The sequence below is a fragment of the Phyllopteryx taeniolatus genome, chromosome 8 (assembly GCF_024500385.1).
Source record: "Phyllopteryx taeniolatus isolate TA_2022b chromosome 8, UOR_Ptae_1.2, whole genome shotgun sequence".
NCBI classification, from domain to species: Eukaryota; Metazoa; Chordata; class Actinopteri; order Syngnathiformes; family Syngnathidae; genus Phyllopteryx; species Phyllopteryx taeniolatus.
In genome coordinates, this window is record NC_084509.1 from 7948829 (window position 1) to 7976356 (window position 27528).

At 41.8% G+C, this 27528-nt stretch overlaps 1 protein-coding gene across 2 annotated transcripts in view; it reads left to right on the forward strand.

Moving 5' to 3' along the window:
* The window catches only part of rpa1 (replication protein A1), a 33414-nt gene extending 19053 nt beyond the window's left edge, over positions 1-14361 (forward strand). For both annotated transcript variants that reach the window (XM_061783075.1, XM_061783076.1), the window contains exons 13-17: positions 2276-2405; positions 5858-6034; positions 9943-10050; positions 10812-10898; positions 13738-14361. In XM_061783075.1, the coding sequence (XP_061639059.1) occupies positions 2276-2405; positions 5858-6034; positions 9943-10050; positions 10812-10898; positions 13738-13842 (607 nt within the window). In that variant the 3' untranslated portion in view covers positions 13843-14361. The remainder of the gene's footprint in view (positions 1-2275; positions 2406-5857; positions 6035-9942; positions 10051-10811; positions 10899-13737) is intronic.
* Positions 14362-27528: the final 13167 nt, after the last annotated feature.

A 27528-nucleotide genomic window follows, 5' to 3' on the forward strand; every position in this document is an offset into this window, starting at 1 on the left:
CTTATGCTTCTCCTCCCATGTACATGAGAAAACTGTTCAAAATTCAAGTGTGGTGGCAACTTGGTGTAAGTGCATTCACGCATGTAGTTGACTGCTAGTCTGGACAACTCTCTCGCTCTCTGTCTCGCTCAGGTCCTAGTCCATGTTATACTGCCTGTTCACTCTGGATATTAAACACTTTTACTATAACTCTACCTAGAGTAAGAAATAAAGATTCAGTATGTTCACTATTGATAATCATTAATTCAACAAAAGCATTGCCATTTTGGGGGACCTCGCCATGCCCGCAAACTCACTTGGAATCACTCGGTCGTCACAGATTGACATGAAATTGGGTGGACATGTCTACCATAACAGGATACACGCAAAAGTCACAAGGACCAAATGCCTGAAATAGAGCAAGTTTGGACCAATCGCAGGGCTCATACTTTGAAATGGCTCGTGTATAGTATTGGATTTATTTTCCAATTTGTGGCTGACAACATGGTGTAAACATGTAGCCCAAGCTATGATGGTAGTTTGGGTTGTGATAAGGCCAATTACGGAGCCCTCTTCTCCTCGTGCTTTTGCCTGTCCTCGTCCCTTCACATGCTGACATTTGACTCGTGTAAGGCGCGTACATGCGTCCGACAACCTACAGCCGTCTACCTTGCGCCTCTGGTGCGGGCTGTTTTGTCTCACCCGCTTCCAAATGACAGCTGTACATTTTCTTCCAGATGTAATTTGTTCCATCATGGCCGCTGTTGCGTGACTGTGATGCACCCACTCCCCCACACCAACACATTTCGCATTGTCTCTCATTATGTGCAGCCCGGACACTGATGCAATTGATTGTGTGTTTTACCAACAATCAAGTTACTGTTTTGAGCCTTCTCCTGTATTAAGTCTCATTTTCTTAAAAGTTCTGCCATAGGTTTTCCAGACAGATGCCCTTCCTGACGCCAACCCGGCTTGGGGCCGGCACTGAGTTGATCTGGGTAGCCCCCTGATCCTATACTGATTGAAGTAACAGGATGCATTTATTAAAACAAGGATAGATGAGAGACAAAGGTTCAAGTTCAAACTGATTTAAAAACCAACATATTCACTGATCTGAAGACTTACAAGAGTTGACATATTGCATGAGGTTACCCACGATGGCTGTTTGACCTCTAAATATTATTTGACGTCAAACGCACATTTTTGGGTTGAACTCCCCCACTGAACACCTACCTTGGATGGCGAGCAAGGACTTATTGTGTATTCATGTGGTGTCATTCCACGAATCAGGATAACACTGTCACTAGATATTCACTGACACAATTTAAAGGAAAGCCTGTGCATGTGAAAATCAGATTGCCTGCATTAGTCAGCGAAAAGTGGAACTTGGCAGCTGGTGTGTTGCCTCGGCAACACTGCTGCATTAATAGGGATGCTTTCAATTAGTCATGCCTCCAGGAGCAAGGCATGTATTTACAACCTGACCCGTGCAGTGCTGTGTCTTGTGGCCCAACACATTATTGAACACTTTTGATCTCTGAAACCGTTTTAAATTGCCCCCCCCGCCCCTATCTTGGTGTTGTCTTCCCTGGATTACAGGGGACACTGAGCGAAAATGGGTTTTTTTGATATGACTGCAACAATGCTGACCCTGGCTGGCTTCTCTATCCCCCTTGATTTATTTCTGAAGGCTTTTCTCTGGTGCTGGTTGGCTCTCATCGAACCCATCAAACAACACACAAAAATGAATGGGCTTTCTTCTGCTGGTTGACAGACGTGTGGAAAGGATCGTTTTAGTTCCAATGTATTGACGTAACACACACTCCGCTCTAATAAACAATGCCTCAATTTGGCTAATAATGGGTCTAAGCGCCCAAACCAACCAATTGGGTCGAAAAAGAAACTTACTAAAACCTGGAAGCAGGCATGAATAGTTATTTTTTTGATGGTTCCTGGCATACTCCAGGGATGGGCAACTTAAGTGATGGAGGGGGTCACCGGTTTATGTCAACACTACCAGGGGGACCCATAGGACTGCATTCTTCCTGACCAGATGTACAGTGGAACCTTGATTTAATGGACCTGAAAACAACAGACAGAATGATAGTGTCCGGTTGGAATTCAAAACGCCCCCCTTGCAATGGACAAAATTTGTTACCTCCAGAATTTGTGACTATGGATTTCTCTAAGTCAGAGCAAGAACACTGAATTTTAATGAGTCACCTGAGATCAAATGTTATCTTTCAGCTTCTTTTATTCCTCACTACTTAACACTAAAGTGTACGCCGTTGTGCAGGTATGACAAGGAAGGGCACGGCATGGATGGACAGTCTCTGACGGAGTTGAAAGGTGGCAGCGGCGGGAGAAACACCAACTGGAAGACGCTGTCTGATGTTAAGACGGAGCACCTGGGACACGGAGAGAAGGTACGAGGCCTTGTTGCATCTTGACTTATTGACATTTGCGGCCCGTTCTTGAGAAAGTTAAAGCAGGGTTTTCAACATGAAACGCGAAGGCCAACGTGCACAGTGCAGGTGTGTAGTCTCTCCTCTGTGTAACCTTGCCAGCAGCCACAATGATTCTTTATAATCATTAACTTATTAAATTGCTGCAAAAGCAGCTATGTATACTGAAAAGGTTCTCTTCTTCCAGCTCATTAATCTGCTGTCTTCTCAGTCTGCCTGTTTGCTCTTGCTGAAAGTCACAGTTAGCTCTGCTATCGATTACATAGACTACCCCCCCCCACCCTTCTTTGCCCTCTGTAATGAAATTACCACCCGTGGATAAGTACAATAATATGTGCTCTTTAATTTCCTTGCTGCTTGTTTGTACAGCAAAGGGAAATGGTGCTTGCAGAAGTGTATAAATCAACTGGAGCGGAAAATGATGGTCGGCGCTGAGGTATTAGCAGATGCCGTTTAACCCGAATTAGCATGTGCTACACGTTTAAAAAATCACAATATGGTGAAGGGGATTAAGTTAGTATCTCCACCCTTTAAGCCTTGTTTCTACCATGTGGAACAGTTCATTTCCACCACAGTGTACCAATTTCCAGTCACTTGTAGTAAATGACTTATGGCTTCACCTTTTAAGCTTATTTTTGAGTTACCTTTTAAAGCTCTTCTGTCATCTGGAGGCCAACAATGCTACTTAAGCCGTCCTCGTTTTTCTTCCCTGTCTGCACAGGGACTGAGCATTTAGCTGGCTGTCAGGTGAAGGCCTTCTCATGCTTCCGCAGAGGAGAAGGTGTTGACCTTGGCCTATGGAAGCTTGCACTCTTCCCATGTGATGACAGAGGAGTAGAGCCGAGGCTGTCATTGTGGTCAAGGCTTCTAAAGACCCCACCTCCCTAAGCAAGTCTGCTGCGATTAATTGCGCCTGTCACCAAGTTTCACTGCAGCAATCTCCACGTGCCCAGTTCCTGCCCTCTGTCAGCAACCTGCCACCTTGGCGACAAACAAATGCTGTTCCTTCTCCCAAGACACCTCCCTCGGTCAGCGTCCCACTAATTGAGGAGGGATTTACTTGATTAATGCCACCTCTTTTGAGAAGTGAAAAGATGGCGTGGGCCATTTGTATTGTGCACCAGCCCCTCACAACTTTGTCAGCTCTGACACTTCATACCTTTTTTTTTTTATTCAGTTTATCTAAATTGAAATTTCTGTTCTCTGCACTACGTTAATTAGGGTTAAATGTCACTCGTGCTACAACACAATGGTTGTAAAATGGGAACATAAGCTGGGCCTCAGATGTTTGAATTTGGCAGTCCTTTTTATTGTACCTCAGTGAGTGGGCACATTGTCTGACTGCCGCCACAGACCATTTTTGTACCCAGGTCACAAGTCAGTTTTATTTGGTACAAATTGAGTGATTGGAACAGTACTTGAAATCTCAAACTAAGCCAAAAATTCTATAGTTACAGGTTTTTTTTCCATAATTTTATTTGTTTCACCGTCGTCTGAATGTTTTGACAACATGAAGTGCTTTAATGTGGACTCTTCGTATCAGTGAGCTCTCCACGTTTTACCATTTTAAACAGGAATGAGGAATTTCAGACTGAACTCACCTTTTTATACCCTTATTTGGGCTCATCAAGCATAACCTTCAACCACTAACGAATTTATTCTGTTCAGGTATAAATAACTATAATTTAACAACAAGAAATAATGTGCTTCTACTATTTTTCATAATTTATTCATGGATAATAATTATCTTAAAATTAAAAATATTTTGTTTAAAGTCCTACATACAGGTAAAAAAAATTTCATTACCAGTGCTATTAATTTAGAGCAGCTCTGGCATGAACTTTACATTAGCTACTGGGTTAATTAATTTACAATATCAAACAGTTGGTTGGTGGTCTACAACCATGCATTTTGAGTTTCATTAGTAATTTCAACAAACCAGGGTGTCTTCAGATGCTTAAATTCTTGAAGTTAGATTTTCCACAATTAGGGCCTAAAGTGTTTTCCTTTGAAGTGTTTATAAAGTATTAGACAAATTTGCAATGAGTGTTTTGCGTTGTAGCACGGCAGGGATAGGAATGGGCGGGACCACCAACAATCAATTCCATTGTCTTAAAAAAACAAAACAAAAAAAAACTAGGACAGTATATCAAAAACTATTTCAGAAATTCTTATAAAAAAAGAAAATTCGCATTGCTTATTACCAGCCTCTTCTATTGGTCATTTAGTGACTGATGTGTCTTAAATTTGATTGAGGGTGCCCCCCGCCGCTTACCCAGTCAGCCTGGGTAGCTCCAGCTCACCTGCGACCATAATGAGGACACGTGTAGTAGAAAATTGGTGAGTGGCTGGATGGATGGCTGGCCTTAAATAGGTCTGAAAAATCCTTAATCTTAATCATGGCAAGACCTAATGTACAATTGTATGCATCCAACTGTTTTGGATGAACTAGAACAGCAAGGACATCCTTCAGGTCAAACATCGGGGATGTCTCACATTCAGAAAGCTCCTCTGGATAAATGGACCGGTGTAGAACAATCACTTATTAGCATCTATCTGAAGTAAAGGTGCCTCCCAGTTTTCGATCCTTCATTTCACCACCTCCACTCTTTTTCATATTCATCTATTTATGAATGTGAAATCCATTTCTCCTGCTTTGGGTATTTTCCATGCCGATGAGGGATGTTTCCTAAAAGCTATTTATGTGCAGCAGTGTCTTGGGCTTGCAGAGGCAGCAAGCGCTCATTTGCATTGGTGCCATTAGGATTGTGCTGCACCAACACGGCACCCTTTGTGCTAAAAAACAAAAGCCTTAAGTAATTCGTTCTCGTGTGTTTTCTACTCTTCTTTATGCGCTATGCTTGGAGCATAGAAAGATCATGAAAGAGCTCAAGCTGGGTATACACACACACACACACACACACACCGATTTTAAAGATGTTAACTAATTACAGCATACGGCATAGATAGCAACATCTGTCGTGGTATCAAGACTGGCCTGTGAGAGGTAGCATGGTGCAGATGGGAATTACAAAGAGTAGTAGTAGTGGTGGTAGTAGTAGAAGAAATACAAGAAACTATGCTAACTCTTAGCTTATCTGAAAACGACTCATCTTATTTGTTCATCTGTCTATGCCAGCTATACCTTCCACTGGATGGTATAAGTTACATAACCTGTGTATCCACTTATTTAATTTACATTTTTGTTTGGTGAAATTTACATTTTTGTTAAAGGTTTTCCTAATATAAAATGATGTACCTTGGTTCAGTAAAGGTTGGGAAACACTATTTTAGAGGTATCCAACCTTTTCTGACTGATCCCTAAAGGGGGAAATTGCTTAAATCCAATTGTTGGTATGTGTGAAACTCTCTTTTGACACCCGTCATAATTTGTGTTTTTGCCTGTTTTTTAGGCCGATTACTACACCTGTATTGGCACCATCGTGTACCTGCGCAAGGAGAACTGCCTCTACCAGGCGTGCCCAATCCAAGACTGCAACAAGAAGGTGGTGGACCAGCAGAACGGGATGTTCCGCTGCGAGAAGTGCGACAAAGAGTTCCCCAACTTTAAGTACCGCCTCATTCTTTCTGTGAGTGTCTTAGCAGTGGGCTCCCTCAGGCCAACGCCATTTTTATTTAATTTATTTATTTTTTGGGTCTGGATGATTGACTATGCACTAAAATACTGCATCCACATGAAGCGAAATGACAGTTGTTTTTTTCTTTTTTAAATGCTATTTAAGGAAAGTGTCACCATTTGGATTGAGGCGAAAACTTCCCGTCACAGAGAGGCTGATATAAGCATATCCTAGCAGTCCTTCACTTAAGTTTTTTTTATTTAAAAATAAATAAATAATAATAATCATTTCTATGGTATCAAGCCGCCATCTCATCTATCCACCCATTCTCAATACCGCTTATCCTGTTCAAGGCTACAGGCGGACTACACCCTGAACTGGTCGTCAGTCGGTCGCAGGGCCTATATAAACGCGGACAACCATTCGCACTCGCATTCACACTTTCACTGAGTGGGAACTGAACCCACGCTACCCGCACCAAAGTCAGGCGACTGTACCACTATACCATCAGTAACTGCCACCGTCTCCTCTTTCTTTAATTGTTGTCACAGTTATGAGTGTAATCTATTAATCGATTTTGGTTGAAGGTGTGGAATTGATTCATCGTGTCGTGACGCAAAAGAGGCAAAATGGAGTGCACGACTTGGCGCCAACCAAAAGGGGTGCTTTTGATTGCTGTCTGAAGAATGACTTCAACTATAGCCAATACCCACACAAACCTTCACTATGGATGGGCTGACATTAAGTCTTTTTGAGTGGGCCACCATGAGTCAAGTTGTGGCGGCGCTGTCAAAACTTGGACAGGCCCTGTATATTAATGATGTAATATGTTGGGTTTTAGTGATTATTTCATATTTAACGACTTTATACTGTATTATTTATGCCCCTTCAAGAAATTATTAGTACAATTACATTCATGGCGATAATGCAGCCCTATGTGGGGCACAAGCCAGTGCAAACTGTAGGCCGAGCCCAGATAAATGCAGAGAGTTGCGTCAGGAAGGGCATCCGGCTTAAAACTTTGCCAAACAAATATGAGCGTTCAGCCAAAGAATTCCGTTCCGGATCGGTCGTGGCCCGGGTTCGCAACGTACGCCACTGGTGTTGTTAACCTACAGGACCCCGGTGGAAATTCAGCTACTGTGGGTTGAAGACTGAGATGTGGAAAGCGGGATCTTCGGCAGAAAGAGAAAAGTACGGAGCCTAGAACTGAATGTGGGGACTTTGAATATTCAGACTATGGCAGGAAAAGTTCAGGAGTTGGTTGACATGATGATTAGGAGAAAGGTTGATATATTTTGTGTCCAGGAAAGTAGGTGGAAAGGCATTAAGGCTAGAAGTTTAGGGGCAGGGTTCAAATTATTTTACCATGGTGTAGATTGGAAGAGAAATGGAGTAGGGGTTATTTTAAATGAAGAGTTAGCTAAGAATGTCTTGGAGGTGAAAAGAGTGTCAGGTCGAGTGATGAGGCTGAAACTTGAAATTGAGGGTGTTGGGTATCATGTAATTAGTGGCTATGCCCCACAGGTAGGATGTGATCTAGAGGTAAAAGATAAATTCTGGAAGGAGCTTGATGAAATAGTTCTGAGCATCCCAGATAGAGAGTCGTGATTTTTGGACATGTTGGTGAAAGAAACTGGTGATGAAGAAGTGATGGGTATACAGCATGGTGGAGTGCAAGATGACTCCGGTGGTGGGGAGGGAGATTAAGAAGACAAAGGCAGAGCAGAGAACCATGTGGTGCAAGCTGAGAGAGTGTTGTGCGGCTTTTCGAGAAGAGATGAGACAGGCTCTTGGTGGACAGGAGGAACTTCCAGAAGACTGGACCACTACGGCAAAGGTGATCAAAGAGACAGGCAGGAGAGTACTTGGTGTGTATCTTCTGGTAGGAAAGGGGAGGAGACTTGGGGTTGGAACCTCAAAGTACAGAAAATCATACAAGAGGTTAGCTAAGAAGAAATGGGACACTAAGAGCACTGAGGAGAGGAGAAAGGAATACATGGAGATGCGACGTAGGGCAAAGGTAGAGGTGGCAAAGGCCAAACAAGGCATATGATGACATGTATGCCAGGTTGGACACTAAAGAAGGAGAAACTGATCTATACAGGTTGGCCAACAGAGAGATAGCGATGGAAAGGATGTGCAGCAGGTTAGGGTGATTAAGGATAGAGCTGTAAATCTGTTCAATGGTTTTAGTAGTGTGCTGGAAAGATGGAAATAATTCTTTGAGGAGTTGATCCAATGAGGAAAATGAGAGAGAAGGAGCAATTATTAGTAAGGGGCAAGTTATAAAGGCACTAAAGAGGATGAAAAATGGAAAGGCAGTTGGTTCTGATGACAAACATGGGGAGGTACGGAAGCATCTAGAAGAGGTGGCTGTGGAGTTTTTGACCAGCTTGTTTAACAGAATTCTAGCGGGTGAGAAGATGCCAGAGGAATGGTATATATGGAGCCTTCTATTCCGATTATAACCGGGTTCGCAGTCCAAACCGAATGAAAATGTTCCGTATAATAGCGGAATAAACAGGCTGAATCCAAATGGAATTTCATTAAGTTTCACAGGAAGGCTTCGTCTTGATGTAAATGCGCGGTGCATCTGCAGTTACCGGAATGCAGCGGTGGCGTAAATATGGCGGTTCCCGACAGAGCTCGTATCCGACAGAGATCTGGTTTTTCACTCTCGCTCTCTCTCTATATATATATATATATATATATTTTTTTTCAATAAACATAAAAACAGTCCCAACTACTGTGGCGAATAGACGATGGACCTCCATCTTGATAAATGAAGTGATGTTCATGGCGTGCGCATGTCACACAACTGTTCTGATTAAATGTAGTGCACATCATGTATACACTTGATTTAAATAGATCACGTCACATGTAAACTGTTGATCGCAGATCTTCAATCAAAATGATTTCAATCGGAATGACAAAAAAAGTCTCCATGTCAACCGCCTACTGTTTGGTTGGTCCGCTGAAAACGAGCCCTTCACCTGTCAATCAAATATACGTTGACATTCGCTGTCGTCAACTACTGGCTTAATAACGTGTGCCACTAAGGTTATGCTTAAGAAACAGTGCCATGTTTGTGTTAATTAGGGACTAACACGCACAACAACGCAGAGTGAAGCGCTGATGTTTTAAAAGACATCGCCGCGGTGGAGCGAGCGAATTTAGCTCAACCCTAGCTTGTGGGCTTGCTTGTTAGTTCGCAAGCAAGGTCGTTAGCGCACAAGCTAGCTCGTTAGCTGGCGACAACAAACAGCTAACTTTCCCTTAAGTGTCTTATGTGTATCTACGCGCTGCATATGTAGCAAGGCTGTGGAGTGTGGAGTATTGGACAGAGCCAACAATCAGCAAGTGTACCAGTACGCTGGCGTTCCATGAGCCCACTAGCGGCTAATGACACAGCCGTCCAACTCTGTCTTCTCCCTGTGTGATCCACATGCTGGCTCACCAAAACAAAGAATCTATCGAGTCTGTAAACAAAATCGTGTCCATTTTATTTACAGAACACTAAGTCGAGAGTAGTTATCATGACGGGCCTACTGACATCCTAATTGGAGTTTATTGTAAAACTAAGCGCACAAGAAAAATAATTACCCACATTTTATATTTAAATACAATACTTTGGCACCATCTTGTGGCAAATAAACGACAGTAAGTTGAAGTCATTTGCAAGTCAGGATTGTCATTTAGGCCAAAGCCTTCTCTAATAGGCTAGTAGTGCTATGCCGCCATCTTATGGCATAAAGAGGCAATTCTTTAGCCGAGGCTTCAATTACACGTTTTTGCTATTGGTGGCAGGGCTTGGTCCCTCTCCCCTATGAAGTGCAGTGGTAATTGCATGTTTCATTACCAAAGTAAAAATGAACTCCTGAATCCTAACTTCTTGTGTTCCTTTTTGCTTTTGTCAGGCCAACATTTCAGATTACGGTGACAACCAGTGGGTGACCTGCTTTCAGGAGAGCGCCGAGGCTATTTTGGGCCAAAACGCAGCTTACTTGGGACAGCTCAAGGACTCGGTAAATTCTTTAGCTATAATCCTCTTCCTGACGTGCAGTCTCCTCTATTGTCAGATTTGTATGTGCCAAGCAGACCAGGAGAAGCTCATCCCTGCTTTTATCTCAAGTAGACTTGACTATTGTAATGATCTTCTGACTAGACTCCCCCGAAAGAGCATTAAACAGCTGCAGCTCATTCAGAATGCTGCAGGTCGGTTTCTGACGAGAACAAAGAGGTCAGAGCATATTACTCCAATTCTAAAGTCTTTACACTGGCTCCCAGTCAGCTTTAGAATAGATTTGAAAGTTCTGCTACTGGTCTATAAATCAGTAAATGGTTTAGGTCCTGAATACATGAAAGAAATGCTAATGGAATTTAATCCCAGTAGGCCTCTGAGATCGACAGACTCAGGTCAAATAGTGGAGTACCAAGTCCAAAGCAAACATGGTGAAGCAGCATTTAGCTATTATGCTGCACAAAAATAATAAAATGTGTGACTGTTTTTAAGTCCAGGTTAAAAAGTCATTTTTTTTCCCTCATGCTTTTTAGTGCATTTCCACTTTTAAATATTTCGTGCACTGTACTGTTTATTGTACTTTTATTTTTTTCCTCTGTTTTAATTGTTTATAAGCTGTTTCTTTCTTTGTTTTTAAATGCTTTTAATTATGTAAAGCACATTGAGTTACCTTGTGTACGAAATGCACTATCTAAATAAATTTGCTTTGTACTCTGAAAATGACTATTTAGCACAATTTAACCTTATTTTCACATTTGTTTTCAGGATGAAGCTGCCTTTGACGAGATCTTCCAACAAGCCAACTTTAACACGTTTGTGTTCCGCAATAGAGTGAAGCTTGAAACATATAACGTAAGTACAACTTGTTACGGTGACGTGCTTTGTATCAACTCCATAGCTCCTACTGCACCAAACAATTTTTGGGCTCAAGGGCCGCATTTTAGTTTTTTTAAATGGATGACTGACTGTATCTAGCCCCAGGGCCATACTTTGCCCACCTCTGTCCTAAATGTACACCTATAATTAGTGTAAAAAGACTGAACATGTTGGTTTTCCATTCATTAACATAGCTAAATCACTGTAATTTGGCCTGCCAATGTTGATCATCTTCCATGAGTATTAGAAAGGTGTGCTCGCGCACACACACACACACACACACACACACACACACACACACACACACACAGCGTTGTCGCGGTCACACAGATCGAGTTTTGTTTTGTGGTGCATAAAAGAATTGATTGGGCTGGGCCTCTGAGCAGGAAGTCTGGAGCCCAGCCAGTGTCCGCATCCGCCTGTGGCGCACAGACCAGGCCACTGTGTCCGTCTTGCTGCCAAAACTATACGCTTCTTCAGCAGGGACACCTGCAAAAACGCCTGCTTTTCAGAACTGCGGGCCAACCATTGTGTGATTCTCGGTATGATGTGATGTGAGCACCACGGTCATCATCTGTAGTTCTAACGAGTGTCCAAACTTTTTTTTTCTTTCCCCCCAAAGGCCGCATACAGAAAAATCAAAGAATGCAAGGGTCAGTTTGACTATTTTCTTCTGAAATGTAATTTTCTTTATTCATTGTAATTTGGACTCTACTCAGTTGGAACAAAGTCTGAAGCAACCTTCACTTGTTTTATAGCTGCCCTTTTGAGAAGCGTGTTGTCATTACACCATTAGGATGTGAATATGCTTTCTCGACATATCTGAAGGTCGTTTGATTTTAGTAACCATAATAGGAATAGTCTCCATACAACTTCAAGAAATACTGTAAAGTCAAATGTAACAAAAGTATAGTCGGTCTTCAGTTCACGGCGGCCTTCCGTTCCTACAGCAGCAACGTGAACCCAATTTGTATGCTTGTCACAGAGCTGCCAAATGATACGGAGCGTCCGTAGTACGTTTCGGAAATCACTGATTGTTCTGGATATTGGACAAAAATCCAGCGTCTTGACATTACCGGAGTATCCACATTGAACAGCTGCTTGGTGACCCCCGCTGACAAGCCGCGGAGGCGAAAGTTCTTGTTGTGTCCAGTGTCAACTCATTGCAAGTCACTGATCATCGCCTCCTTGGTAGCGAATATGCTAAACTTCTTAGCGTGCTTCTTACAAAAGTGTCACGAAGGGAGGACAAGGAGCGGAGCCGATGTCAAAGACGATGTCAATGCTAATTGCTAAGGTATTGTTTCAAGCAATTGCAAAGCATCGATACATCGAGCACACCTTTCTAATACATAATTATAAGTGATTTGGTGAAACAATACACTTGGCTCATAGGTTTGGCTGAACCATATTTTCCAGACGCGTAACCAACTACGAACAACAAAATAACAGTCCAATTAATACGTGTTTAGAGATGTAAATATGAAATAATACACGTCCGTAGAGGACGTTGCGTCTGAACTGGAAATGAATTAGTATGTCACTTCAGAACGTGGGTGGGTTAAAAGTATATTATTATTTAATGTAAGATAACCTAGTCCCACAAAAGGGACATTTGGACCTTTTTCACCAGCAATTGTCGATATAGGAAATAGAAATATCTAACATAAATAGCATGCAAGAGATATAATTACATTTCTTCTTACATGTATTGCTTGTGCGCGTACAAGAGGTACATTGCACAAAATGGAAACCAGAACTATTGTCCATACATAACCTATCCAAGGCAGTCAGCAATGTTTGTTTGCAAAATATTGCAAATCTATCTATAGGCAATTATAGCGAGGCATCTATTACTCATTTACATGAATTGGGAAATGTGTTATGGTAGTGTTAAAAAAAAAAAAACTAAAACCTATAGAATCAGATATCTTCAGATTGGACTCGGGCCTCTTGCAAATGTTGTTAAACATCTATGTATCTGACATCTCCCATTGTGAATGCAGGTTAAACCCGGACTAAATATACCCTGCCAAATGCCAGCTTGAGATACCAGCGTCTGTCCAAACAATACAAATGTGTGAAATGTACATGGAAATAGACGGACCAAAAAAATTATATGATATAGGCATTAAATCAGAATTGGGCTTTTGGACCTGCACTTCAAATCCAATTTTAGGTGTAGAAACTACACCTACTAATAGCTAAAAGTTCTTGGAACTAGGAAATCTTAAGTCTTTTTAAACTCTTTTACATCCGGCTCATTTGGACTTTTCAAACATCTTTTAGGCCTGATAAATGACCATGCTGCCCTTTTGCGTTTTTGCCATCTGCACATACTGTAGCGTCCTCTTGCATCAAAATAAGTGAGCAGTATGCTCTTTCTTGAATGTGGGCACCAGACCAAATGTAAGCCTGGGATTTTATTTTATATATTTATTTTTTGCAGTGAGCGGGAATTCATGGAAATAAAATGAGCACAACCTGTTTACTTGCTGGGAATAATGGCTGACCTTCGCCGTCTCGACGGCTGCTCGGGCACTTGTGTCATTCTAGCTCGCTCGCTGCTCGCTGTCACATTATGCACGTCTGTCGCATTCAGTGCTTTGTTCAGGCGAAATGGAAGTTTCAGTTATCCATTATGCCATATACAGTAAATTCTATTTGCACTTACGGTATTGTTACATAGTGATGCATTTTCATCGGACTGAGTGGTTTGGGTCACAAAAGGATTACACCCTAGTTAGGTTTATGTCTCAGGCATTGGGTGTGTAGGTGGGATGCTGATAACCACATATTTGTTTTTTTTTGTCAGGACGAGTCCAGGATCAAAGCAACGGTGGTGGATGTAAAGCCCGTGGACCACAAGGATTACAGCAAGAGGTTGATCATGAACATCAGGAAAATGGCTACCCAGTAGGAAGCCGCAAGAAACAACTAGAAAATGTGTAACTTTTTGCGCCTAAAGTTGTGTGCAGCTCCGATGATCCCCCCCGCCTTATTGTTCTTTCTTTCTTGTGAATAATCCTCTTGGCCCGAGAGAATGTTGGGCCTGTCTTGATTGAACAGTTCTTGTTTTGTAAGCGCAGTCATGCCAGCACAAGCAAGACAATGAGGAACATTAGTCTTAAGTCCGCCGGTTGGCGCTTCTCTCACCGCAGTCATGGCTGGAGACACCCCCACACCCATTTTCCACAAGCTGCAAGAGGCTGTACTCACCCTGATAGGTCTTAGTCTCAGTTATATTTTTCTGACTTCCAAGCACAGATCTTGATTGAAAAGGTGTTATGTTTCTGTCAGCCTTTTCACTTCTACTTTTGACTTCTTTTTTGTGTATTTGTGGAATCAAGTCACCATTTTTGTTGTTGTTTGTTATATTTTGCATGTTATTGTCAAATGAGTAGATGCACAAACAAAAATAAAACCATTGTTTTGTTAAGTGTGGTTTTCATTGTGAGGGAACATTTTTGTTTTACAAAACAAATATGTAATAAACATTTGGTCCGGCATTTACAGTAATTCACCTCAACTCAAAGAGGTTCATCTTCATTGGTGGGAAGTAACAAAGTCCAAATACTTTATTGTACTTAAGTAGATTTTTCAGGTATTTGTACAAAACTTTCTCTGACATCTTTTTATGTTTCTCCCTCTACATTTGAAAAATATCTGTGCACTGCATGACTAATGTAGTCAAAATAGGCTTACTTTTTTCAACCGCTGCAGGTGACGGCGTAACAAAAGACAGATGAAGTCAATCGTGGTCGAGATCTTGAGCAATTGGGATTTTGTAAAGTGGAACGTGAACAAGGGTGCTCCTTAACTAAGATGCAACAGATTCGGAGAAGCAAGAGATTCCCCATCATAGTCTTATTCAAGAGAATTGTTTGATCTAAGTCACTTCACATTAGCAAAGCTATGGGAAAAGATTCTGAAGGCATAAAAAGCCTGAGCCAATGCTAGCTAGCTTTTTTTTTTTTTTTTCCTTTGATGAATGATCCCTATGAAAGCTAATAAAAGTAACGTGTTGTGTGCAGATTATTTGAGAATGTCTGTTCATCTGTCGAGGTTAGAGACGTACATTGACAGGCAGAACAAATGTTCTTCCCTTAGATGGCAGAGAGTACCATAAATGTGTGTATCCATCCACCCGTTGCCATTCATGCAGCAGAAAACTAATAGTTGTCTTCACCTAAACAGGCAAAGATTTCACGCTATGTACGTTTGTAAGTAAATTGAGAAGAGATGCATTTTAGTGTTCATACTTCTTGTGACGTTGGCGTGCCATGAGATTTATCTGATATAAAGAGGAGAGGCCTGAAATCCGCTCATTCGAATTCCTCGAGCTTATCTACATCACTAGCGAAGATCTCCGCCTTCCCTTTCTGCATCCGAGCCAGTGCTGCCAACATAGTAAACACGTGCTATCACAAGTGGGTCATCTACACGGAGGCAACCATTCAAGGGAGCAGTCTTAGCCAAATATGGACAAAGTGGATAAAAAACTGGGTCAAACAGAAGTCGCTGTCAGAGGGACATTTTCTGAATACCTGTATGACAAAATATTATTTTTTTTTTCAAAGGAAATTGACACTTTTATACTAACCCTAAACCTATAGGTAAGAAAAAAAAAATTTGGAAAATTCAACCCAAAATCTTTTTTCAAATATATTGTGAAATGAAAATTCAAAAATAACTTTTTACAACAAGCAATGTGTTAAATATATTTTAGAAGTTATCATTTCTTTGCTTAGCTTGCATTAGTATTATGGACGATTTTGAGAAAGGAAGATGTCTCGCCTTCAAGAAGATGACTCAGAAGGAATCATCCGATGGAAGGGCGCCTTGACCAAGGACGTGGTCGGGGACGTGGCAGGTGTTGGTTCCATGTCTTCACCTTGAAACCCTACCCTTAGTGTGTTGTGTCTTGTAGCTTAGTACGTTATGTCTTGTAAAACCTCCCTATTTCAAATAAATACAGGAGCGACGGGAGAGATTGTTTAGAGCGTGATGAGTGGCTGTAATCTGAACAATCTCCCATCTGCCCTCCTCATGAGAAAAAGAAACCAGCGTCTTCATTCCTTTTGTGTCTATTTCCTATAATGTTGGGTAAGATAAAACTAACACACTGTGTGGTAGCATTCAACTTTTTCAAATTTTTTATTTTGAATTTCAAAAAATAGTGTGCTATCTTTCAACATTTTCACTTTTTCTTCACCTTTTTTTTCTCAATCTCTCGAACCTTTCCATGGGGGCCATGTTAAATTTTATTATTAGAATATGCAGTGGCCCAATAAACGTTTAGCCACCCCTGCTCTAGTGTAACAAAGAATAGTAAACAACGCAAACATTGATCCCGACTACTGCAATAAAAAGCTCCCCAGTTGTGCTCTCTACGACAGCAAGACGGCCAAAGTGCTGAGTTATTGTGCTCTTAGACTGTCAAGCTGTGACCTTGCCCGCTTTGCAGCTAGTTAAGCAACCATTTGTCTCAGGACCAATGGGTCCCATGGTGGCACGGAGCGGAACCCAGCCAGCGATGAACCCAAACTTTTGTTTGTACAATGGTACCTTGACTTGCAAGTTTAATTCCTTTCCTGACCAAGCTTGTAACTCAATTAACTCATATATCAAACAGATTCCCTCAATTAAAATGCCATAAATCTGTTCCAGCGATCCCTAAAACACCACCATTTTTTGTTACGCGAGTCTTGCGTCAATTGCCATGAAACTATTGATTGCAGACCATTTAAATATTATTATATTCTATATTGTTATTATCCAAGCGAAACATCTAACATCTAAGACTAATCTTATTAGGCAGTCAAAAAATTATTATTATTTTTTCACCATCAAGGTCAAATTAAAAATTATTTTTTGTCTGTGTGTGCGCACGTGCGTGCGTGCATTCTGATGTGTGTCAGGTCTAATGTGAGTCCTGAGTGTAACTTCCATATGGATAAGTGATGATCATAGTGGGACATGTCCTGTGTCCATTTTATTTTGGAGAAGACCATTATCAGCATCGTGGGTGCGCCTTGAACAGCACCAGTGGAATGATTTTCATATCCTCATTACATTGAAGAAGTGTAAAGGAATAAAAATAAAAGAGGACACATCAAAGCTTCGGCATTGCCCGAGTAGAAATTACTATTCCAAGTACGGCACACCAATATGGAAATAACTTTGAAGTTTCGTGTTACTCTTTTGTAAAGCCCCTCAAAGGTGCCGCAGATCAGCAGGTTGTCATTGTGTGCGTTCCGGCACAGATGACCTTATCTACAGCAAGGCTGACTTTAATTGGATGACTGCGTAAAGGTTGCTCTTCAATGGCGCATCATCATTTCTGGGTTCACAGAAGTGTTGAAACAACACGTGATTAGACTGCAACTTTTGATAACCTGACTGGTTTATGAGGTTTACTGCAGTGAAATTCTAATTCCAAAGTGTTCATGTGAAGATCGCTCCTTTCCACTGCTCCGTATCTATTCAGCAATGTTAGTATGTCAAAAAGACTCAAGGAATTTGTCTCTGTTTTTTGGAGCTGCTCTAGTACAACAATAGACAGCCATTTTGACAAAAATTACTTTTGAGACATAAAAACACACTACAGAGAGTCACTTAGCCTCTAGCAATTTAATGACAAGAAGGAGGAAGCTGTTGGAATGTGTGCTTGTTTTAGTTTGCATTGATCAATAGCACTGGAAGAGGTGGTGACCGGGATGTGGAGGGTCCAAGTCCAATTTTGCATGCTCTTGTCATAGTTCATCCTCTGCTGGGCCTTTTTGAGGACGGAGTTGATGTTGGTCTCCCAATTCAGGTCCTGAGAGACTGTAATTCCCAGGAACCTGAAGATCTCGACGGTTGACACAGGGCAGTTGGACAGCGTGAGGGGCAGCTGTGGCGAAGGATGCCTCCTGAAGTCCACGATCATCTCTACAGTCTGGAGCGTGTTCAGCTCCAAGTTGTGTCGGCCACAGCTTCAGCCATTGCACTTCTGTGGACTTTGGTATTGTCTGCAAACTTCAGGAGTTTTTGACAGCTCGATGCGTTGAGATGCAGTTGTTCGTGTAGAGAGAGAAGAGCAGCGGAGAGAGGACACATCCTTGGGGCGGCCCGGTGATGATAGTGCGTGTTGTGTCGCCCAGTCTCAGCTGCAGTGTGCTGCCCGTCAGGAAGCTATGAATCCACCGGCAGATGGCATGGCTGTGCTCTCAACAATAATTACATTTGGCTTTCTCATCCACAAAGACTTCATCTGTAAAACAACATGCAAAACAAAACACTCTGCTGTGTGCAAATACAGCAGTCTTCGACTCACTAAAACAGCGGGGACAACGTCAAACATGAATCAGCATCTCGAAAACATAAACACAGATAAGCTACCTTTAAGTGTAAGTAACACTAGTGAATCAAATTTTGTCTTTCTGAGATGAGTATTTCTGGAAAGAGGATTTAATTCCTCCTTAAACTGGCATTATTATGTGATCCTAGTGTGCACGTTTAGGTCACAAAATGCTGCAGTCTGTTATATTTCTTAAGTGCAACCAACCTTTCAAGGATTTATTTTTTTGCAAGAATTTAATTGAAAACAAGATTTGATATTTTTTTACCTGTAGTGCTTTGAAAGAGTTGCAGACACCATGTTTTTGGCTGTCAAATGTATTTAAAAGTAATTTAATATTAAAGAGAACATGGGCTTTAACAGTTCAACCTTGTGATGGTTTTAAAAAAATTATTTTTATGATTTTATCTTGGTCTCTGCTTGTCTCAGTCTTGACTTCCAAAAGTCTTGGTCTCGTCTTGAGTTCTGGTCTCGGGCAAGACTTGGTATCGGATAGTGTGGTCTTGAGCATAACACTACTATTTGTTAGTGACACTTACATATTATAAGATACTGTTTCTAGTACCTGGCCAGACAGGGTTCCAAGCATGCCAACCAGTTACTATATGAGTAACGTAAAGAAGTGCTGGTCACCCATTCAAGCAGATTCGTTATTGCAACACCATTTGAGGTTAGAAATAACCAAGAAATATTCTAACTCCTTGGGGCTCCATTTAATTTTTGGGCTATTTCTGCCAGTAATATTGATTATTGATCATTCATACACTCACTATAAATTTATTGCAGCAGTGCACTACAATAGCGGACTTGGTTTGATTTACACAACATCCTATGTGGTAAAGCGCAAAGTGGGATTCTGAATAGCATCTGGCTCGCGGGCTGCATTCAGGTCTCCGGCCACTTATTTGTGGCCCCTGAACTAACCATTAAGACCATTTCACACCTAGCTTACCACAGCACAGTGCGTCAACCAACCCATTCATTGTGTACTTGCAGCCGTGGCACATCACCAGTGGCGTTCAAGGTGGGCTCCTGCAGCGCGCTGTGATGACATTTTGGCACGTCCAATAGGAGAGAGAGTGGCAGAGTGAATTAAGAGTCACAACAGCAGGAGAATTTCAGAATTAGAATCAGAATCATCTTTATTTGCCAAGTGTGACAGAAACAAAATAATGTGTCTCTGGTAGTTGGAGCCATTGTGACAAAATATTCTTTTAGGAGATAAAAACACAACAGAGAGTCCTTTACCAATGAAAGGTTGCCAGTAATGTGGTAATGCTGATACAATGACAATTGTACAAATGATGCAGAGTCCTCAAGCAATTTATAGCCGTTTGAAATGACTAATAGTGCAATAATCTAGTATAGTGACAATTGTGCAAATGGTGCAGTACTCAGGAAATTTAAGCAGTTTAAAGTGACTAGTAGTGCGACAATCTGGAACACTGACAATTGTGCAAATGGTTCAGATAGTTCTTAAGCACGTGAGTATTGGTCAACAGATATGCAAAGTGAGTGCACAAATAATGTAGCAGAGTCTCAGCAGAGATGTACAAAATTGGCAGCATGTTACAATGCAATTGTAAGTTAACTGTTTAAGAATTTAATGGCAAGAAGGAAGAAGCTAAAACAATTAATCAGAATCAGATTCAGAATAATCTTTATTTGCCAAGTATGTCCAAAAAACACACAAGGAATTTGTCTCCAGTAGTTGGAGCCGCTTTAGTACGACAACAGACAGTCAATTGACAGAGAACACTTTTAGACATAAAGACATTGACAAAAAACAGTCACTGAGCAATAAAGGGTTGCTAGTTATCTGGTAATGCCGGTACATTTATTTATTTATTTTTTGACAATTGTGCAAAAAGAGTCCTCCAGCACTTAGAGCAGTTCGAAAGACTAATATTGCAATAGTCTGGTGCAATGACCATTGTGCAAAGGGCGCCGAGACTTCAAGCGAGTAGTGCGATAATCTGGGACAATGTTGATTGTGCAAATGTTGCAGATACTCCACAATCATTGTGCAAATGGAGCAAATGCTACTCTGGCATGAGTGGCCAGTATTGGTCAACAACAGATATGCAAATAGTGCAGCGTGGCGAGACAACTACATTGAGTGCACGAGTAGTACATAAATAGCTCGACAGAAATGTGACAACAAACTCAAGTCAAAAAATTGCCAGCATGTTGTAATGGAATTGTAGGTTAGGTGTTTAAGAAGTTGATGGCAAGAGGGAAGAAGCTGTTGGAATGTCTGCTAGTTCTAGTTTGCATGTCATCAATTGTTAGGCCTGTGCACTACAGTTACACAACTCTCATCTGTCATTTGTCTTTCTGCCTTCTCAGAACACTGCTTCTAAGTTTATAGTATTTTCATTCTTTGACACCATTATCTCATGTTAGCACTGTTGAATTGGAGGCTGCATGTTATCTGTTAAGTGCAGTAGAGGTCCAGAAGTATGCACTTCTCGCATGTTTGCTCAAATTTATGCCAAGCATGGTCTCGTCTTGGAAAACAAAATTTGCGTGCCTCCCTGCTGTTCTCCCGGTCTTACAGATTATACTGTATCTCCATGTAAAGTATGCCGGGCTCGGAGAGGAGAGAGAGAGAGACCCCCTCCTCAAGGGGAGGCCGTAGCCTTGGGCCCCCTAGAACTACAAAACATCTCAGTAGTTCAGCCCCCTTGACGCTCTGATTGATGCACCGTGGTGACACAGTCATTTTCCCAGCCGCAGTAACACTGTGTCACATTTACACAGTGCCCCCTCCACCTCCATCAAACCACAGAGCTCGTGGCGTCTTTACTTACTGTCAAAAAAAAGGGGGGGGGGGGGGTTCATGGCTGCAGGCGCTGATGGAGTGTCTGCACTGACAGCTATGCACCCCTTTCTGCCATAGATGATTGCTTGACATCTCTTTGCTGATCCTTGAAGACCAGACTGGCTCTAAAAGTCCTTCGTGTGAATGCTACTGAGCTGAATTAATGATGTACGTGAAAAACTTTTCTCCACTGGTTTTATTCCACTTCTTCATATGTGTTCACATGGCGGCTGCATTTCCTTGAAGGTGTTTTGAGATTGAGAGATTGTGGAACCAAAACTAAAACTGAAATACAGTAATTGGGCCACTGTGTGAAACATCAAAACAGAATGACTTGCAAATTCCTTTTCAAGCTATATTCAGTTGGATGCAAAGCCCAAAACATATCAAATATTCATGCACATTAGTAACTTTGTTGCTTTGTCAATACTGTATATGCTAAAGTGGACTGTTGATGTACTGTAGCCAATTAAACATGACAAAAATGACTCAATAATCTCTTTTCTCTTTATGGCACATCCAGCAATAATATATCAGGGCTTTCAATTCTGGTTAATGCAGAAAAACATGATGATGGTCAAATGCTTCCATAGATTTGCAACATTGACTGGCCAAAGAAAATATCTTTTTGATAACACTAACACACATTACAAAGGGGGTGTGAACGACAACATGCAACAAGCTTCATTTTTCTTTCACAGACCCACCTGCCGAATGTGGTGTGTCAATGCCCCACCTGGCCCCAGTGCAAGCGGACAGCAAAGGCTAATTTATTATTTATTTTAATTTATTTAATTTTGTTTTGTGATACATCCATCCATTTTCTGAGCCGCTTCTCCTTACTAGGGTCGCGGGCGTGCTGGAGCCTATCCCAGCTGTCATCGGGCAGGAGGCGGGGTACACCCTGAACTGGTTGCCAGCCAATCGCAGGGCACATAGAAACAAACAACCATTCGCACTCACAGTCATGCCTACGGGCAATTTAGAGTCACCAATTAATGCATGTTTTTGGGATGTGGGAGGAAACCGGAGTGCCCGGAGAAAACCCACGCAGGCACGGGGAGAACATGCAAACTCCACACAGGCGGGGACGGGGATCGAACCCCGCACTTCAGAACTGTGAGGCTGACGCTCTAACCAGTCGGCCACCGTGCCGCTTTTGTGATACAAGAATAGATAAAATATTTTGTTATTATAGTCAGCCAGAGCTGCGAGGAATGCAAAGTTCTTAATGTCCTTTCACCATCGTTCCTGTTATACTGTGTTGCTTGTTTCTGTTTGCACATTAAGGACAAAAGTCCTGTTTTTGTTTAAATTCTTCATTTAAAAAAAAGACCATTAAAGCAACAAGTTTTTCCTCATGTTTTTGAGATTGTAGGGTGAAAGCTGCAGCTGGCTACTAGAGTGGACTGAATGGGTGGCAACAAGGGGGAAATTAAATGCCAGTATTTTAAGGGGAATTGTCCATCAGCAACATATAGAGTAAACACTACAAAGAACTATGAGCAGTGAATTTAGTTCAAAATTTTGAATTATGAACTCTAAACTGAACTAGTTCATTATTGGAATGGTGAACTGAACTTTGAACTCGATTGTGTAGAAAATGAACTTTCCCAACACTGGTCGTGGGATCAATTCCCACTCAATGTGCCGTTCACAATTCCCTTTTGACTGACTAGAAATCAGTCGAGGGTGCCGCCTGCCTGGGTTAACCTCCAGTATAAACTGTAAGGAAAATGGATGGATAGCGAACCATTGAAGAAGACACTTCAGTATCACTTTATTGGTTTGACACAGTTAACATCACAGTGGGCAAAGTAATTACAGTAAGTAGAGCACATGATGTCCTGGTAGAGGAGGTGCTTGGTTCATTTTCAGGTGAGATTTGAAATGATTGTTTTGCTTGAAGTGACTAACTGACTAATTTTCAGCGGCCATCTGTCAAGGGATCTCATCTTGCGTCCTGCCAACTCCAACGTGCCTTAAATTCAGCAGATGCCCTGCAGCTGTGTTTTCACACATTACATGCGAGACATTTGGCTTCACAGTTGACTAACAAAGTGCAAAAAAAATAATAGATAAGAGGCCAAGCAAATGGATGCTTTGTGGAAATAAAGGTACAACATGACTTTAAAGAGGTATACAGTAATTACTTGAGAATAAAAGAATGCCAACTCTGTCATGTGAGGGGCCCAAGGCAATGCATGCATGTCTGTAGTGGCAGAGATAATGCTGTTGTGTGGGTGGTAATATTTCTTCCAGAACTAGCAGCCATTCTCAATTCTTAATTTTAGTAAGTTATTTGACCCAGCGGTGACCTGAGCTTATGGGCCATGGTTAGAATTTAATGGTCCAGTCGCATTTGGATAGTTTATCCCATCAGTGGCTGCACGTTAAACCACGAAGGAAACATTACAAGAGTTGAGATGCTCCTAGAAAGGATGTCACATCGTACCCTGTATGGGATTAGCTTGGGTGCTGGAGGTTTTACAGCAGAGAGCAAGGTGGTGGCTGCGAGCAAATCCAGACTTCAGTCGCAGCCATCAAAGCAGGTGCAAAGATGTTTGGGTCAACAACTTAATCCTTTCTTTCATGCCTGTCACTTCTGGAATCAGCAACTACCCACAAAGCCTGGGGATTCAGTCTGTTGCCCATGTCGTCTTGTACACTCTGATAAAGGAGGAACCCAGGGTCTAGTGTTATCAGGATTGCTACAGTTATACAGCTAGATCATGTGGTCTGTTGTCAATCAACAGCTTTCCGAAGAAGTACAGTACAAAAGACCCTTGGAACGCAAATGCTCTAGTGGTTGAACAACTCGGAATTTGACGAAATTTTCGAACGAAAATCCAGAACCCGAACATAAGAACCCGAGTGAGACAAAATCATCCTCCCTCACCTCCCAATCCAACGTATAGCTACAACTATAGTTGTAGCTAAATGCTGCTTTTTTTCCCCCATTTGGAAATATTTTTACAAATGGGCACCGCAAAGCATCCAGGGAGTAGTTAGGCTTTCACCGTCGTTGCAAGATATATTCCCCTCATACTACTGGAGTTTACAGCATCAATTGATAATTATTTTAATAAGTTTGAACTCCTTGCGAAAATACAGGAATAGGAAAATGGCGCCGACTCATCTCTCTCAAACAAATGTAGATGCAAAGGTTGAGCTTAATTAATGACATCTCTGAAGAGTTAATCTTACACCATATCATCAACTCTGTGAAATAACCCCTGCTCTGGAAACCATTCAAATCCGAAAAATTTCATGTTAAATGTTAAAATTACACTTTGGGACTTAAAATCACGTGCCAAAAATGTAACCCTAAAATTTTAACACGCCAAGTTTTGTTGTGGGTATGTGCACATTCTTATTCATGGAATGCTTTGAATTTCTATGACTAAATATACACAGTTTGAGAAAATTGTGGACGATCTTCGAAGTCTCAAAAAGCGGACGTTAAAACGTATATCTTGGTGTCTAGTCACCGAACGAAAAATGTACAATAAGAATCAAATAATGAGCTTTATGGCCATACATCACTGCTGATCCTAGCTACATTGGCTGCCCCATAACACATTGGGCACTAAACACGTCACACTAAACACCAAATGTGTCGGGTGATTAACTGCATGAAAGACTCACTAAGACTTGCCTCGGGGTTGCTGATATTGGCTCTCAGAGGTTAAATGGGATCACCTATATACCACTGAGATATCCCACTACAAATATTGACACACCTGTCAGGGTGCTTAATGGTTAATGACGGCGTCGTAAGGTAACGCATCGGTTACCTTACCACGCGTGTAGGTTTAAGAGTGAATGTCAGGTGCCGAACATTCACAGCTCCATTAAGGCAGTTGGTGCGCGCCATGTGGACACTTCCTATGAAACATCTCCGCTCCAGTGTCACCCTATTTTGTAACCATTCAACAAAAAAGGTGGCATTTTAATGTTTCTTCCATTTTGCAGTACCCTAGCCATTTGTGTGGCCACTTAGTCTATTTACTGCAACCCTACTCTCATTATCATTCTTGGAGACTTTTGTCAAAAAAGAAAAAAAAAGAAAAAAACCCTGAGGAACAATTTTATGTTATGGAGATGAAGGGTAGTTTTTGTGTGTTGGTTTTTGGGGAAAAAAAAAAAAAAAAAAGTGCCGGAGGAGGTTTACATTCTGTTAACCAGATGAGATTGGGTATGCTGTTTCTCAAAGCTTTATGCATATGCAAGCCAAAAGCAATTATTTGAGCGGAACACTTGCAGCCTTCATTCATTCTGACCGTATAGCACATTGGGCCACATTGTCTGTAATACTGTAGCAGGAAATGCAATAAAGAGGCAGTCTTTCCTACAGTTTTGTAGTAGTTTCATAAATGAACACTACGAAGTTAAAGCATCTCCAGCTAAAAGCCCATTTTGCTTAGTGATGAGAAAATGTACAACCCCAATTCCAATGAAGTTGGGACGTTGTGTTAAACATAAATAAAAACAGAATACAATGATTTGCAAATCATGTTCAACCTATATTTAATTGAATACACTACAAAGACAAGATATTTAAATGTTCAAACTGCTAAACTTTATTGTTTTTAGCAAATAATCATTAACTTGGAATTTTATGACAGCAACACGTTCCAAAAAAGCTGGGACAGCGTCATGTTTACATCACCTTTTCTTTTAACAACATTCAATAAACGTTTGGGAACTGAGGACACTAATTGTTGAAGCTTTGTAGGTGGAATTCTTTCCCATTCTTGCTTGATGTACAACTTCAGCAGTTCAACAATCCGAGGTCTGCGTTGTCGTATTTTACGCTTCATAATGCGCCACACCGGCACGGTGGGCGACTGGTTAGAGCGTCAGCCTCACAGTTCTGAGGACGCGGGTTCAATCCCCGGCCCTGCCTGTGTGGAGTTTGCATGTTCTCCCCGTGCCTGCGTGGGTTTTCTCCGGGCACTCCGGTTTCCTCCCACATCCCAAAAACATGCATTAATTGAAGACTCTAAATTGCCCGTTGGTGTGAATGTGAGTGCGAATGGTTGTTTGTTTGTATGTGCCCTGCGATTGGCTGGCAACCAGTTCAGGGTGTACCCCGCCTCCTGCCCGATGATAGCTGGGATAGGCTCCAGCACGCCCGCGACCCAAGTGAGGAGAAGCGGCTCAGAAAATGGATGGATGGATAATGCGCCACACATTTTCAATGGGAGGCAGGTCAAGACTGCAGGCAGGCCAGTCTAGTACCCGCACTCTTTTACCACGAAGCCACGCTGTTGTAACACGTGGAGAATGTGGTTTGGCATTGTCTTGCTGAAATAAGCAGGGGCGTCCATGAAAAAGACGTTGCTTGGATGGCAGCATATGTTTCTGCAAAACCTGTATGTACCTTTCAGCATTAATGGTGCCTTCACAGATGTGTAAGTTACCCATGCCATTGGCACTAACACAGCCCCATACCATCACAGATGCTGGCTTTTGAAATTTGCGTCCATAAAAGTCCGGATGGTTCTTTTCCTCTTTGGCCTGGAGGACACGACGTCCACAATTTCCCAAAACAATTGGAAATGTGGACTCGTCGGACCACAGAACACTTTTCCACTTTGCATCAGTCCATCTTAGATGAGCTCGGGCCCAGAAAAGCCGGCGGCGTTTCTGGGTGTTGTTGATAAATGGCTTTTGCTTTGCATAGTAGAGTTTCAAGTTGCACTTACAGATGTAGCACAGAACTGTATTTACGGACATTGGTTTTCTGAAGTGTTCCTGAGCCCACGTGGTGATATCCTTTACACATTGATGTCGGTTTTTGATGCAGTGCCGCCTGAGGGATCGAAGGTCACGGGCATTCAATGTTGGTTTTCGGCCTCGCCGCTTACATGCAGTGATTTCTCCAGATTCTCTGAACCTTTTGATGATATTATCATATGAAAAATGTACCGGCATTACCAGATAACTAGCAACCCTTTATTGCTCACTGACTGTTTTTTGTCAATGTCTTTATGTCTCAAAAGTGTTCTCTGTCAATTGACTGTCTGTTGTCGCACTAAAGCGGCTCCAACTATACCATATGATATTATGGACCGTAAACGATGAAATCCCTAAATTTCTTGTAATTGTACGTTGAGGAATATAGTCCTGAAACTGTTAGACTATTTTCTCACGCACTTGTTCACAAAGAGGTGAACCTTGCTCCATCTTTGCTTGTGGATGACTGAGCAATTCTGAGCTTTGCTGTTGTTGCGGAACACCAAACAGAGGAGCATCTGGTAGTTTGGAGTGTATGTAAACTCACAAGTTAAAATGACAAGAATTATCAACTACAATGGAACTACCAGAGAAGCTATACAGTCAGCCTAGCTTATTGTGTTTTTTTCTTCTGCTGCTACTGCTGCACTTTCTGTGAATTTTCCATCGGTCTGGATGCCCCGTGGCACCATGCTGTC